Genomic DNA, 16,332 nt, shown 5'->3' with positions numbered 1-16,332 from the left:
CGACTGAAGTGACTTAGCAGCAGCAGCAGCAGCAGATGTGGATTAGGGTTACCCAGCTATTTTGGTTTGCCTGGTGCTGTCCCCGTTTTAAAATCGAAAGTCCTGTGTCCAGTGAAAACCCTTGGTTCAGGCAAACCTAGGTTGGTGGTGTTAAGGTGGAATCCAGATTATTAGAGGAGCTAGTGGTTCTGGACAAAGGCTACTTCTCTCTGAGTTATGAGAGAAGGCAGAGAAGGAGAGAAGGGCAGGATTAAATCAAGGGTGTGGGCTGAGCCATCAGGCTTCCCTGGTGGCTCAGATAGCAAAGAGTTCAGTCGCTCAGTCGTGTCCAACTCTTTGGGACCCCATGGACTGCAGCATGCCAGGCCTCCCTGTCCATCACCAAATCCCAGAGTTTACGCAAACTCATGTCCATTGAGTCGGTGATGCCATCCAACCATCTCATCCTCTGTCGTCCCCTTCTCCTCCCTCCTTCGATCTTTCCCAGCATCAGGGTCTTTTCAAATGAGTCAGTTTTTCCCATCAGGTGGCCAAAGTATTGGAGTTCAGCTTCAACATCAGCCCTTTCAATGAACACCCAGGACTGATCTCCTTTAGGATGGACTGGTTGGATCTCCTTGCAGTCCAAGGGACTCTCAAGAGTCTTCTTCAACACCACAGCTCAAAAGTATCAATTTTTCGGCATTCAGCTTTAAGATAGTAAAGAATCTGCCTGCAATGTGGGAGACCCAGGTTCCCTCTCTGGGTTGGGAAGATCCCCCTGGAGAAAGGAATGGCAACCCACTCCAGTACTCTTGCCTGGAGAATCCCACGGACGGAGGAGCCGGGTAGACTACAGTCCATGAAGTCGCAAAGAGTCGGACACGGCTGAGCAACTCCTCATCGGCTTTGGAACCTTTCCCTGTTCTGTTCTCTCCGGTCCTAGCGGCGCCGCAGTTGGGAGGACCGCTCACCGCTAGGGGGAGGAGCGGCGCAAACGACACGGCTGCCCCTCTAGCTCTCCCCGACGAGCTCTCTATGGCGCTCGTCAGCCAGGCCCGGCCGAGGGGGGCGGGGTCCCGCCACGTGACCGAGGCGCCTCTCCCCCCCGCCCCCCCGCCGCCCGCCCTCAGGCCGGCGCAGGCGCGGTGGTCGCGTCGCCGTCGCCGGGCTCCGTAGCCCGCGCCGCTTCGCCTCCTTCGGCCCCTGAGGCGGCCGCCCGGGCGGTCCTGCGGCTCTTCCTCCTGCGGCTGCGGGCCGCGGGGGCCGAGGCCATGTCCCGGAAGCAGGCCGCCAAGGGCCGGCCGGGCAGCGGCAGCCGCAAAGCCGAGGCCGAGCGCAAGCGGGACGAGCGGGCGGCGCGCCGGGCCCTGGCCAAGGAGCGGCGGAACCGGCCGGAGTCCGGCGGCGGCGGGGGCTGCGAGGAGGAGTTCGTCAGCTTCGCCAACCAGCTGCAGGCCCTGGGGCTGAAGCTGCGGGAGGTGCCGGGGGACGGGTGAGGCGCGCCCGCGAGCGCGGGGGCGGGGGCGGCGCCGCGGTTCGCGCCGGGGCTTGGCGACCGTCTCCGTGCGCCGGCGGAGCGGGGCGACCGCGAGCCCGCCGGCGCCCCCTCTCGGGACGCGCGCGGCCTCCCCGGTGGCCCTCGTCCTGGCGAACTGTAGGGGGTCCCGACAGAAGGTCTCCCTGAGATCGGTGCCCGGGAAGCACCTCCTCCCCGGGCAAAAGTAAGGTGACTCAAGCCGAGACCTGAGGGCATGAGACGGAGCCAGTCGGCCCCCCCCCCCCCCCCCCGCAAAACAAGGTGACTTTAATCCAAGACCTGAGGGAATGAGATGGAGCCGGACCCCCCCCCCCCAAAAAAAGGTGACTTTAAGCCAAGACCTGAGGGGATGAGATGGAGCCAGCCACCCCCCCAAAAAAAGGTGACTTTAAGCCAAGACCTGAGGGAATGAGATGGAGCCGGCCCCCCCCAAAAGGTGACTTTAATCCAAGACCTGAGGGAATGAGATGGAGCCGGACCCCCCCCCCCAAAAAAAAAGGTGACTTTAAGCCAAGACCTGAAGGGATGAGATGGAGCCAGCCACCCCCCCAAAAAAAGGTGACTTTAAGCCAAGACCTGAGGGGATGAGATGGAGCCGGCCCCCCCCCCCGCGAAAAAGATGACTTTAAGCCAAGACCTGAGGGAATGAGATGGAGCCGGCCCCCCCCAAAAGGTGACTTTAATCCAAGACCTGAGGGAATGAGATGGAGCCGGCCCCCCCCCCCCCGCGAAAAAAAGGTGACTTTAAGCCAAGACCTGAGGGAATGAGATGGAGCCGCCCCCCCCAAAAAAAAGATGACTTTAAGCCAAGACCTGAGGGAATGAGATGGAGCCAGTCACCTCCCCGCCCCCCCCCCCCCAAAAAAAAAGGTGACTTTAAGCCAAGACCTGAGGAAATGAGAAGGAGCCAGTCAGTCAGAGAGCAGGGCCGTATGAAGAGCAGTCAGGCGCAAGGAGGTGTAAGCCCCACTTGACAGGATGCTTGGACTCCTTTGATCCCTTACTGTTGGGTATTGCCCTCCTGCCACACTCGGGAAGTTAGGCCTGCGAGGGCCTGTCGTTTGCTAAGTTGAAGGCAGTTTCTCTTTAATTCTTCCTTGCATGGACTTGAGTTTCTCTTCTGTAAGCAGTGGCGCTTACCTAGCATTGCTTGGGGGGTTTAGACAGGAATCTAAGCCCAGCTTTGTAGGTCCAGCTTTTTGAAAGAACACGGGGTAAACACTTGGGATAGTAGGAGGGAGAGAGTGGATGATGGGAAGGAAAAATGACCCCAGGAAGAGGGATATGGATCCAGGAGTGTGGAGGAAAGAATAAAAAGGGTAGGGAGAGGCGAGGAGATCAGTTAGCATCCCCATTGTGGGGGTAGGTAAAAGGGAGTCTGGTTGCAAGATTGTGGCACTTTGGAAGAGGCAGTATTAATAACAGCCTGGCTATTGTTTCTTCCTTCATTTGGGGGCTCAGCTAGGCAAAGAGGCAAGAATAAGATGAAGCTGAAGAACATACAGAATTGCCTTAGCCTTAACTGTGGAAGAGGGGCAAGAAAATGTTGTTTGGTTTCCATTATGTTGCACCTTATTAATCAAGACTGTTTATGACCTGGCCTTAATTTACCTTTCCCAGTTTTCCTACATATGTGCAGTGTTTTAGGCAGATTGGATTTAGAGCTTGATTGCAATTTGTTCGCCACCACCTAACACAGTGCCTGGTACATTAAAGGCATTCAGTGCATTTTTGTTGAATAAATGATGATAAGAATATCATAGAGGAAGGCTACCTAGGCCCTTAGCAGGGCCCCTCAAAGAGGTGTTTTCTTAGTGGAGTCGCTACAGTTCAAAGGTTGCTTTGCTGGGTCTTGCTTTTAGCCTAATAGTTGATTTTTTGTCAAATATAGTTTATTAAATATTCTGGGCATTAGCCACTCATAAGCACAAGACATTGGTTTATAAACCGAAGTATCAGTTGAATTTGGTGGGTCTGAGCTGGTGTCTGATTCTTCCTTGCAAATGATTGGATTGCTTCTGTCTGCTATACTGGGGTTGGTATTCCCACTGTCAGTGTGTCCAGGAAACTGACATACTCAACAGAAGGTTGCTTATGCACAGGGAGCTGTGAAATCTTGAGCGAGTTTTCATAATGCCGTGGGAAACTTTGGGAGTGCTACTTCTGCTCCCCGGCCCCTGAAGAGAGCGTATTTCTTTAGTTAATTCGGGAAACATTGGTTGAGGAAGGTGCTGGGAATACATTGCCTAGTAAGAAAGAAACAGGACAGCAGGTCTCAAACATTCTGGTCTTAGGATCCCTTTACCCTCTTGAAAATGAATGAGGGCTCCAAAGAGCTTTGGCTTATGTGGATTATGGTTATCAGTGTTTACTATATGAGGAAGTAAAGTAAAGTAAAAACATGGTATGCAAACACATTATGTTAGCTTTCAGAGTGAGAACAGATACCGTATATCAAGTAGCCTCTAGAAAACTCCATTGTACACTTGTGAGAGAATTAGCGTGAAAAGGATGACTAGCATTAGTTTCGGAGTCAGAACTCTGAAAAGGTCTCAGAGACACCCTCCCTTCCCAAACTGGGTCATACTCTAAGAATGAATGGTATAAATACTTAAAATACAAGTTGATAGATTCTTTACAGTGACTATAGCATGCTATTGAGAAGGAAGCAGCCAACACTCCCTGAAGTGGCCAGGGAAACTGCGTTCATTCAGCACATGTTCATCGAAACCTACTCTGTGCTAGGTGCCTCTCAGAGAAGGTCATTCTCAGACTGGGCCATGAAGGGCCAATAAAAATATGCTAAGAGAGCATTCTGGACTGAGGAGTAATATGTGTAAAGGCACAGGAGCACTTTATTTTTGAGAGATCTGCAAATTGTTGAGTCTGACAAGGCCGGAGGCCAGCTTGACTGCAGTGCTTATGTCGCTCCCTTCTGACGTCCCTGTTCTTTGGACAGTGTTAGGTCACATGGTAATGGTAATTCCTACTCGGTGGGCTCCATGAAACGAACCCCTTTCTGTTCACAAGTTCTTCCCATGGGTGCCATGCAGTGGGCTGTTTAGTCCTCTTTAGTATTGTGTCTCTTTTGGATATGGTGAAGACAGGCTTTATCACTGTGCAGTGGATGGTGCTTCCTGTTTGTTACGGGTTAGTAGATATCAATGGATTATTTTGTTTGTTGATATTTCTTGAGTACTCTTGGTGAAATATGAAGTTAGGTAATGAAAAAATAATCAAGTCTCCACTCTTCTGACTTTCCATTCTGGTCTGATAAGAATATTGAATAGCCTGAGATAGCATCTCGCTATATAAATGTATTCATTGTTGGCAGTGTGGCATTTGTAGCATGCTAGAGCCTTTGGGTGCTTGGGAATAAACCAGCTGGTATTCTGTAACGTAGCCTTTATGTGAGCTGGATCAGTGTAGCATGGGTTAATCAGGGAGCCGCTTATAGGGTGTTGTAATGCTTCATGGGCCACCTTCATATTTATTGTGTTGTCTGGAGAGTGAAAAGTGAAAGTGAAGTCGCTCAAGTCGTGTTCGACTCTTTGCGACCCATGAACTGTAGCCCACCAAGCTCCTTCATCCATGGGATTCTCCAGGCAAGAATACTGGAGTGGGTTGCCATTTCCTTCTCCAGGGGATGGACCCACATAAATTGGATTCAGTTTCAAAACAGGAAATATTTTAACCTTGATGTGGTCCTTAAAAACATGATTGAATGTAGCATGAATAGACTCTCTAATTGGATTAGGCAGTACAATATTAACATTTCTCTGAACTCTATCTGGTTGTGTCTTCCTAAATGTAGCCTCAAATTACAGGACTAACTAGTAGTGTTCTAATATTAAAGCATTGAAGAATCATTAATTTTAGCTACTTATTTCTGTCTCAGACAAGTTGTTTTTTTTTAAAGTTTTACCTTGTTTTTATAATTGTAGGATTTTAATGACAGAAGGGTATCTACAATATCCGTTAGTTCCTGCATCACGTGTGTAGCAGCCTCATCTTTTGGGTCTTGCTCAGTGGTTTTCCACCTTGGTGGCACAGTAGAATCACCTGGGGAGCTTTGGAAAAAAAATACAGTGAATGGGCTCTGCCCCAGATCAGCTGCACCAGAACCTTGGGCTGTGGGGCTTGGTTGTGAATAATTGAAAAAAAAAAAAAAGTCCGCATGGATTCTAAAGTGCAGTTTTGTTGAGTACTGCTGATTTAGAGTCTAGATCCTAGTGTTGCTCAAACTTTACCATAAAACAGAATCACCTGGAGGGCTAATTAAATCCTTAGTGAGACTAGATTGCTGGGTCCCAACCCCAGAGAGTTTGACTCAGCAGGCCTGGGGCGGAGGGCTCAGAATTTTCATTTTGAACAAGTTCTCAGGTGATGCTCAAGTTGCTAGTCAGAGATCACACTTTTGAGGGTCAGTGATTGAGCCCATCGCTGCCTGATCAAAGTCAGAACCACATGTATAATTTGAAAATTTTTCAGTAGCCATATTAAAAACGTAAAATGAAACAGATGAAATTAATTTTAGTGTATACGGCAAGCCACTGTATCTAAAATGTCATTTCAGCATATAGTCAATGAAACAAATTTTAATAAGATACTTTACATTAAAAAAATACGGTTCAAAATCCAGTATTCAACACATGAATTTGGATTAACCACATTTCAAGTGGTTAGTAATCACCTGTGGATAGTGGCAACCATATTGTATAGCACATAGGTGGACAGTTCCTGAGGCTTGACAATAGAAATGTACAGAATCCTTAGTCTGTGCAGTCTGTCTGTGTAAAACTAACACAAAGTTGCCTTTTGTTTGTCCTTGTCTCTGTAGCTTCCTTGTTTTGGTTTTAGTTTTATTGTACAAGGATAATATCCCTTTCACCATAACAGTTGGAGGCAGCGTTCATGTCCCCTGGAGCCTTCTTCAGGCTGAAGGTCACCAGGTTTAAAGCCACATCACCTCACTTGAACATACCTTAAAATGTACTGATCAGAATTACATCTAGTACTCTAGCAGTGGTCTGACCTCAAAAGTGAAAGTCACTCAGTCGTGTCCAACTTTTTGCAACCTCATAGACTATAAAGTCCATGAAATTCTTCAGGCCGGAATACTGGAGTGGGTAGCCATTCCCTTTTCCAAGGGATCTTTCCAAACCAGGGATTGAACCCAGGTCTCCCGCATTGCAGGCAGATTCTTTACCAGCTGAGCCACCATGGAAGCCCAAGAATACTGGAGTGGGTAGCCTATCCCTTCTCCAGCGGATCTTCCTGCCCCGGGAATTGGACCAGGGTTTCCTGCATTGGAGGTGGATTCTTTACCAGCTGAGCTACAAGGGAACAAAACCTGACCCGCTGCCCATTTTTCTGCGTATTGTCCTATTACTGCCCCCTGTTTGTGTTTTAAGTCGCTTCAGTCATGTCCAACTCTTCGACCCTATAGACGGTAGCCCACCAGGCTCCTCTGTCCTTGGGATTCTCCAGGCAAGAACACTGGAGTGGGCTGCCATTGCCTCCTCCAGGGGCTCTTCCCAACCTGGGGAAGGAACCCAGGCCTCTTCTGTCTCCTGCATTGGCAGGCGGGTTCTTTGCCACTAGCGCCACTTGGGAAGCCCAACTGCACTCTAAGAGCCCGTCAATTATTTTCATGTCTGTGTTGCAGTATTGTCTCATGCTAAATTATTGAGCACCCAAAGCCCTTGGGTGCTACTTATGTGATTGATGACTTTTGTATGTGCATCTGTGGGGATAGTGGCGTGGCTCTGCAGTGGGGAGGACAGCGGCTGGACATGTTTTTGGCCGTCACAGCTGGCAGGGAGAGCAGTGGCAGTGCTGCTACCGGCCTCTAGTCGGCCGAGGCCAGAGGTGCTGCTGAACACCATCCCGTGCGTGGGACAGAGGATTGTCCAGAGTATCAGCAGTGTGAGGGTGGAGAGGCGCTGCTCTAGCGTAGTAGGTGAGGTGTGGGCCCAGAAAGCGGCGGGGGGGGGGAGGGCGGGTTTCCTCGAGGCCCTCGGGCACTGGCCGCACTGTTCTCAAGAGGATGGTGAGCGCTCTTCCTGGGCTCCCTGAGGGAACCCAGGTCATTTGCAGTGTTGTTCACATTTCCTGTGTCATTGCCTTATAACTGTTAGAAAAGGAAGTGATTCATCTATCTTGATTTTTCATTTTGACTATTTTTAGTGAGCTCGAGGAAGTTTTTTTTAAATATAGAAAAGTATATTTAACATTTTAAGTAAGTTTGACACATACTCCTAACTACCCAGGGATAACTTCACTAACATTGTGGTGCCTGGCATTGAATCCTGGATGCACCACCTACTGATTTTGTGACCTTGGGCACTTTACCATAGGGGATAGTAACTGTGTCTGTCTCATAGAGTTAACTGTAAGGACTAAATGCTTTTAATACGAATAAAGTGTTTGGAACAGCCCCTGGCACGTTGTCAGAGCTGCTTAAGTGACGCTTTCAGTGCTTTTTCTTTGCATACGTTTGTGTGTGTTTCTGCATCTGTGTACACAGTGTGCAGGTGAAGGTGGTGGAGCTAGTGCAGTGTACACCGTTTCATGCCTACTTTTTTGACTTGTGTGTGGAATATCTGCCTCTGTTACTGAAAGTTCTTAGAAAACATGTTACTTTCTGTAGAATACCATGAATTTTGAGATATCAAATGTAAAATAACTCCGTATGTAATTTTTTGCCAAATCGTACCTCTTAAACGGAATTTAGGAGTAAACTAGTGGTAGCAGTTGGTAAAGGTTTAAGAAAAGTTTGAGAGAGAAGCTTAAAATTGAGAACATGTTATCCATTGGCTTCCTTTTTTCCCCCCGTGGTTGAAAAAAGACCACCATTGTTAGATTTTAGCAACAGACCCCTCATTCTCGTGTATAGAACTGTTATGTTCTAGTTCCTTCTAGAATGTTGCCCTAGATAGATGCAGAGTTCCTTGGATTCTTTTGTTTATAGAATCTGTTGCCTTTTAAGTCTCCCTTCTTACCTGCCAAAAAAAGAAAAGTATAAATCCTTATACGTTTGAAGAGATTCCTGCCTCTCCAACTTTGTGTCGAAAACTCACTTTTCTAAGTTGAAAATAAAAAAACCTCTGTCACCAAACACTTAGGTCTAAAGTCCTTTGAGAAGTGATGAGTTTATATTTTGGAATTAGAATGTCATAGATTTTCATTTGGAAGAGTGAACAGTCTGATGTGAAAGTGGGCAACTGTCTGGCTTCAGAAGGGCTCTTTCCTTAGTTTTGAGGATGCCAGCTTGTGTTTCAGTCTCTGGGCTCTGTGTTTGTGATGTAGTTTGGAATTTTAGAAGCCGTTAAGGGGTGTGAAAGTAAACTCTTAAGATTTATTACCAGCATTTTAATTTTAGGAAGAAAACAAAAGGAAAGCTAGGAGAATTTTCATCTGGCAGAAGTAGAAACATCACTGTGGCTCCTTGAGTGAGAGGAGAGGCACCGGGAGGGAGAGTGAGCTGTGAGCTGCACCTGTGGGCGGCCCCAGTGCTTTCCTTCCCACGCCTTTCTCCACTGTGTCCTCAGGACTCAAAACAGGATGGGAAGTTTGATTGCTTCTATCGGGAGCTTGACAAATTGCTGTGTTTGTGATACTTGTTAGGTGAATGATTAGTTAGCTGTGCAGCCATAGTGGAAGGGCTTTCAGAAAAGAGATAGTAGATACGATTTACCATTTTGGAAGGAGATCTGGGCATCATAGAGAGCCCTTAGATGTGGAGTGGCCGTGGTGTCTGGGCCCTGTCTTCAGGTGGTTAGTAAATCACCAACTCCACTTGTTGAGGCAGTGGAGGCTGAGAGAAGTTCAGTATCTTTCCTGAGTCAGCCAGCTCGTAAATGGGGAGTAGGATTCTTGTTTGTTGCCTCTCAAAAAGGGAAGGTGGTTGAATATCTTCCCTGGTGCTCTCCTGCCCCTGGTATCTGGGAAGAATCCTGGACAGTCACAGAGCTGAAGCTTTATCTCTTCTCTGTGTGAAAGATTACCTTGGATGGCCTGCCGTGAAGCATCATTGTTTTAGATGAACTAAGTTCATTTTTAAAAGGTCTTGACCAGCATTTTTGTTTTGATAGCAACTGCCTATTCAGAGCTCTTGGTGATCAGTTGGAAGGACACTCACGAAATCATCTCAAGCACCGACAGGAGACAGTGGACTACATGATAAAGCAGCGAGATGATTTTGAACCCTTTGTGGAAGATGACATTCCTTTTGAGAAACATGGTAGGTTCACCGTGGGACACTGGATCCTCCAGGAGTGATGCATTGGGTAATCCATTAGCATCCCCGACCCTCCCAGCTAGGGGTTTGATTACGTAAATTATGACTTTTTTTATTCAAAAAATATTTGTTTGTCTGTTCTGTAACAGGCAGCATGTCAGGCTGTTAAGAATCAGTACGTTTAGACGTAGGTGCCATTAGTAAAAATGATGATAATTAACTTGAAAAGTGACTTTTTATTTGGGGTGGAGGGGAAGGGAGAAGGGGGGAAGCAGGTTATAAAACAGTGTGTTTAGATTGATTATATTTTTTAAAAAGTTTTATTTTTGGCTGTGCCTTGTCTTCATTGCTGCACACGGGCTTTCTCTGGTTTCAGTGAGGGGGCTACTCTTCACTGCAGCACGTGGCTTTCTCACTGCAGGGCCTTCTCTTGTGGAGCGTGGGCTCTGGACGCACAGGCTTCAGTGGCCGCAGCATGCAGGCTTGGTAGCTGCGGCTTGAGGGCTTTGGAGTGCAGGCTTAGTAGTTGTGGTGCACGGACTTAGTTGCCCCGCATTATGTGGGATCTTCCCAGAATAGGGATTGAACCTCTGTCCCCTGCATTGGCAGGTGGATTCCCATCTACTGCGCCACTCGCGCAGTCCAAGACTGACCCTATTTTTAAAAGGTGTCTTTATACAAAACAAATTAGGAAAGGTCTGTCGTTGTTGTCTGACTCTTTGCGACCCCATGGACTGCAGCATGCCAGGCTTCCCTGTCTTTCACTACCTCCTAGAACTTACTCAACCTCATGTCCATTGAGCCGATGTTGCCCTCCAACCATCTCATCCCCTGTCGTCCCCTTCTCCCACTTTCAGTCTTTGCCAGCATCAGGGTCTTTTCTAGTGAGTTGGCTCTTCGTATCAGGTGGCCAAAATATTGGAGCTTCAGCATCAGTCCTTCCAATGAATATTCAGGGTTGATTTCCTTTAGGTTTGACTGGTTTGATTTTGTAGTCCAAGGGACTCTCAAGAGTCTTCTCCAGCATCACGGTTTGAAAGCCTCAATTCTTTGGTGCTCAGCCTTCTTTATGGTCCCCCTCTCACATCCATACATGACTACTGGAAAAACCATAGCTTTGACTATAAGGACCTTTGTCGGCAAAGGGATGTCTTTGCTTTTTAATACGCTGTCTACATTTGTCATAGTGTTTCTTCTAGGAAGCAAGTGTCTTTGAATTTCATGGCTCCAGTTTCATGGCTTAATTTCATGGCTGCAGTCACCACCTGCAGTGATTTTGGAGCCCAGGAAAATACAATCTGTCACTGTTTCCCCTTTCCTACCCTTCTATTTGCCTCAAAATAATGGGACCGGTTGCCATGATCTTAGTTGTTTGAATGTTGAGTTTTAAGCCAGGTTTTTCACTCTCCTCTTTCACCCTCATCAAGAGGTTCTTTAGTTCCTCTTTGCTTTCTGCCATTAGAGTGATATCATCTGCAAGTCTGGAAAGGTGCTCACAGTTTATGGTTGTTCAGTTCAGTTCAGTTGCTCAGTCGTGTCCGACTCTTTGCGACCCCCTGAATCGCAGCATGCCAGGCCTCCCTGTCCATCACCGACTCCCGGAGTTCTCTCAGACTCGTGTCCATCGAGTTAGTGATGCCATCCAGCCATCGGTTGTTAGTTATGGTTTATAACTCTTGGCTCCAGTTATTTTTCAGAAACCACTCTCTGTCTTTCAAAAACTTCTATTAAGGGGAGATAATAGGACCTAATTTCTAGTGAGTTTTGGTAAAGAGTAAACTAGATTATGCAATTAAAATAAGTTCTTAGTGCCAGCCATCTGGGGATCCTGGGACTATTGAGTATTTAAATTATCTTCTATAGATTTTCTGATTTTTAAGTGATCATGAATTACTTTTATAATCAGAAAAATCAATAAGGTCATTTTAATTTCTCACCCAAACCCAAACACAATCTGATTTCTTTGAGGCAAGTCAGAAATTTAAATTAGTACTTTAATAGGCTCAAATCTAGTAAGAAAATACTTATGAGTTTTAAGCTTTGATTCTGACAATTATTTACTGAGACTGCTGTGCTAGGTGCTAATATATTTATGTTTTCATCGCAGGGCTCAGTCTTATCTGTCTCAGGAAAGAGAATCATTCTGTGTTTTGGAGCGCTGACTCTGGGAACCAGTCAGGAGTGGGTGGGGGGAGAGACTGTGAAGGGGCTGCATATTGGTGAAGGGATGAGCACGTTTCCACCAGGGCTGTTCTGGGGATGATGAGTGAGTCCAGACCAGCCCCCAGTTTGGTAGTGTAATTGACAGGCCTCACTGGAGGTGGCGGGGGCCGGGGCCGGTGTTGGTAGAGACAAAGATGATTTTGAAGTTGTGCTTGAGGAATGGCTAGTGTAGCTGTGCTTTAATAAAGTAAAAGGCAGCAGAAGGAACACATTGAGCAGGGAGCTTTTCCCATTCATCACTGGGAAAGCACTCATTCATTAGGCACAAGCAGCAAGAGAGACACAGCAGTGAGACTCCACTGAGTCGTTTATTCTAGTCACTGAGTTCTCATGGTCCTCTTCCTGGATCATTTTTTGTCCGGTAGGAACCAGTTAATTAGATGGTCACCAGTTTATAGATTAAATATGGATATATGGAGCGAGTTTTGTTGTTTAATGATATATAAAATGAGTTGAGTCATTGATTCAATAAATGTTTTATGTGAAGAGAATCTTTGGTTTGTGAGCAGGAATTCTGCTTTGACCCTCTTCAGAGAAGACCACGTGGTAGGTTTAGGGGTGTGGCAGGACCTTAGATGTGCAGGTGCTGGGTCACGGTTTGAGTGTCCCAGTGGGTAGTGGCTCTGATTGCCACAGCAGACAGAAATGACACCTGGAATTGTGCACGTTCTCCTTGTGTGTCACTGGAAGCTTAGACGTGTTACATTTCCTGCTCTTACAGTTATGTTTTTAATGTCTCCCTCGTTATACTGTGAGATCCTTGAGGGCAGGGACTGTGTCTCTTCCCCACTGTGGCAATGGCTGGCACATAGCCGACACTAATATTTGTTGATAGAATAGTTGAGCGCTCACTTGACTTTTCAGGACCTGGTTATCCTTGCCTCTGACTGTGTCTTTTCTTTGGTCTATGGCTTTGGAGAATCAGCATCATCTTTTCCCTAGCTAAACAGATACCCGCCAGAAGCCTGAATGTCCTCAGTGCCTTCTCATACTACTTACTTGTGAAGTCTTGTCACTTTTCCTCCAATGTATTTTTCCCCATTTCTACCGCCTCAGAGAAACAGGCCTCTTTGACCGTTTGTCTAGATTTCTCCAGTACTTTGGATTGGTCTTATTGCCTCCTGACCCCTTCACTTTGCTTTCCATGTGGAAGCCAGAGAGGTGATCTAAACATATATCAGATAGGTCTTCCCCTGTCTAACACTTGTAGGCAGCTCCGCATTGACCTCAAGAACGTTCCAACTCTTTAGCCTTTACGATCTGTGATTTTCTTGTTTGCCTGGCTTCTTGCTATTTCCCAGTATATTTTCTTGCTCCCCCGCCCTGCCATCTCAGCATTCTAAGTTCCTGCCAATACTGTGCAGTCCGTAAACTCACCGTGTTCTGTTTCTTGCTTCTGCTTGGAACATCATCCATTCCTCTTCTGTTTGTCTTTTACCTGCCCTTTGGGAAGCACTGTAGTTGTCTCAGCTGAGAAGCTTATCTGGTACACCTCCCCTCCCCTCCCCTCCCCTCCCCATTGTTCAGACTGGCTTATGTTCCCCACCTGGAGTTAGCCAAGCTGCAAGGTTTGAAGACACAGTCTTACTTAAGACTCCCCTGACTTCTGACACGAGCTGCAAATTTGTGGTTTCTCAGAACCATTCTCAGGTTTGATAATTTGCTAGAAGGACTCACAGAGCTCATTGAAGTCTGTTATACTCACAGTTACATAGTGTATTACAAGGAAAAGATCCAGGTCAAGTTAGCCAAAGGGTAGAATCGTTGGAGAAAACTCTTGAGAGTCCCTTGGACTGCAAGGAGATCCAACCAGTCCATCCTAAAGGAGATCAGTCCTGGGTGTTCTTTGAAAGGACTGATGTTGAAGCTGAAACTCCAAACTTTGGCCACCTGATGTGAAGAGCTGACTCATTTGAAAAGACCCTGATAACTGGGAAAGATTAAGGGCAGGAGGAGAAGGGGACAACAGGGGATGAAATGGTTGGATGGCATCACCGACTCAATGGACACTGGTTTGGGTGGACTCTGGGAGTTGGTGATGGACAGGGAGGCCTGGCGTACTACGATTCATGGGGTCGGGAAGAGTCGGACATGACTGAGTGACTGCACTGAGAATCTTGGAAGGTTATACAATGGTAAAATATCGGAAGGTTACACAAAACACGGTATTGTCAACCAGGGAACCTCACCCAAACATCAGTGTCCAGAATTTTTATTAGGGTGTCATCATGTAGATGTTATTGATTGATGGCTTAAGTGGTTGAAGTCATTCTCTAGTCCCTGAGGTCTTTCTAGGGTCACTTGACCAGAGAGGTCCACCGAAAGTCACCTCATGCATAAACTTAGCATAAACAGTTAGATGTGGCTGAGGGGCCCACTGTGAATAATAGAGACACCCCTGTCACTTGGGAAATGCCAGGGTCTTAGAGGTTCTCTCCCAGGAGCCAGGGGCAAAGGTCAGACTTCTCTCTGTGTAAGGCCAGATGGTTTACTACGTGTTTCTTTCCTGAAGCGCCTGCATATCAGCAGTGTCTGTTTTCTTGTTGTTTGTCCCCCACTGGTTGTAAACTCCTTGAGGGCAAATTGTGACAGGCTGTATAATGGAGTGGCCAAGAGCCAAGATCTTGGAGTCAGGATGCCTGGGATAAAACTGAGCTCTGCTGTGTACTGACTTGTGACCTAGGACACAGTTACAAACTGCCCTCTGCTTTAGTTTCCTCATCTATAAGATGGTGTGTGTGATAATACCTCTTTCACTTCTTTCAGATGGCTGTTTTGAGGGTTAAAAGTGATTTATGAGATAGACTTAGAGAACGAACTATGGACATGTACAGACTGCTAGACTCTGACAAAGCTATTGGACTTTTCCAGGCATATACCCTGATTTCTCATTTTTGGAACTAAATAAATACCAAAGCGTTATAAAGACTTTGTTTTTCTTTTCTATTTCCTTCTGTACAGTGGCCAGTTTGGCAAAGCCTGGAACATTTGCTGGCAATGATGCAATTGTAGCGTTTGCAAGAAATCATCAGTTGAATGTGGTGATTCATCAACTTAATGCCCCTTTGTGGCAGGTAGGTCATCTGCTGAGGAATTTATGTGAAGCCTTTATTTAAAAATTATCTTTGGGGATATCCTAAGATAATGGGGCTTGACTGATGATATTGAACTATGCAGGGTAGCTTGGACTGTGAACCTCACCAAGCTTGTGGTGGCTTGACATTAAACCCTGCATTACAAATGGAGTCTGAAGTATAATTCAGAGACTTAAAATGCCAGAAATATTACTCAACAGTTAGTTAATTGGGTGATTTGGGGCCGAGAGCCTAATGTGGAAATAGCATAGAAAATTTTGTAAAAATCTCTGAATGAGAATTCAGAGGATTTGCATACAGATTCTAGTTTGAATATACCTGTTCCATGTGTATATTTTTGTGTTTTAGATGGAGAGAAACAAAGACCAAATTAACTATAATAAACTGTTGCTAAAAAAGAACTTTTGAACAACAAAATTTCATGGCCTAGGGCGTCAAGCTCTATGTCTGTGCTCTCCCCAGCTAGCCATAGCATTCTGATGGTGTTTCTACAGCAAGTAAGACTTCTCAAGTGTTCAGTTTGTGCTGGGGGATGGCAGAGCATGATGTTGAGCCGCTTAGGCCTCCCTTCCCCTCCTCATACCCCTTTGCCCTTGCCGTTGGTATTCTAAGTTACCATTGCTGTTCTAAATTAACCCGATCTCCCAAACAGTCCATCACACCAAACATTCTGGAGCGTGGAAGGTCAAAGGTCAGGATGAAAATGTACACAGACCACCCCTTGCTTGCCCTCCTTGCACTTTTCATCCTGTGGCTCAGCTCTTGGAGACTGGTCAGGTGGTTCCTATCAGACCTCCTCCTCCCCCTTCTCTTCTGCTTCACCATTTCTAGCTTTTTTTACATTAGAAAGTAAAACATAATGATTATAGAACAATTTGAAAATTTAGAAAAGCCCATAAAGGCAAATAAAAATCACCCAGTCACACTTCCTAGAGATAATTGTTGTTAACATTTTAGTGTGTATCTGTTATTCACACACACTCTTCAATATAAAAACATTTGTATGTAACTGCGAAGAGACATATCATGGTGTCACATTTTAAGAACTGGTTCAGTGGTAAAGAATATGCCTGCAACATGGGGGCTACAGGAGACTCTGGTTCTATCCCTCGGTCGCGAAGATCCCTTGGAGGAGGAAATGGCAGCGCACTTCAGTACTCTTACCTGGGAAATCCCATGGACAGAGGAGCCTGACGGTTACAGTCCATGGAGTTGGAAAGAGTCAGATACGCCTGAGTGACTGAGGATGCACA

The 16,332-nt window shown here is 46.5% G+C and overlaps 1 protein-coding gene across 1 annotated transcript in view; it reads left to right on the top strand.

Annotated features, from left to right (window-relative positions):
* Positions 1–1,253: 1,253 nt before the first annotated feature.
* The window catches only part of OTUD3 (OTU deubiquitinase 3), a 28,950-nt gene continuing 13,871 nt past the window's right edge, over positions 1,254–16,332 (top strand). The window contains exons 1-3 of the mRNA XM_068969381.1: positions 1,254–1,474; positions 9,616–9,764; positions 14,946–15,058. Coding sequence (XP_068825482.1) covers positions 1,254–1,474; positions 9,616–9,764; positions 14,946–15,058 — 483 coding nt within the window. The remainder of the gene's footprint in view (positions 1,475–9,615; positions 9,765–14,945; positions 15,059–16,332) is intronic.

The sequence above is a fragment of the Capricornis sumatraensis genome, chromosome 3 (assembly GCF_032405125.1).
Source record: "Capricornis sumatraensis isolate serow.1 chromosome 3, serow.2, whole genome shotgun sequence".
In the NCBI taxonomy this organism is placed as follows: Eukaryota; Metazoa; Chordata; class Mammalia; order Artiodactyla; family Bovidae; genus Capricornis; species Capricornis sumatraensis.
Note: the sequence above shows the minus strand (reverse complement) of the source record. Positions and strands in the feature narration are given on the sequence as shown.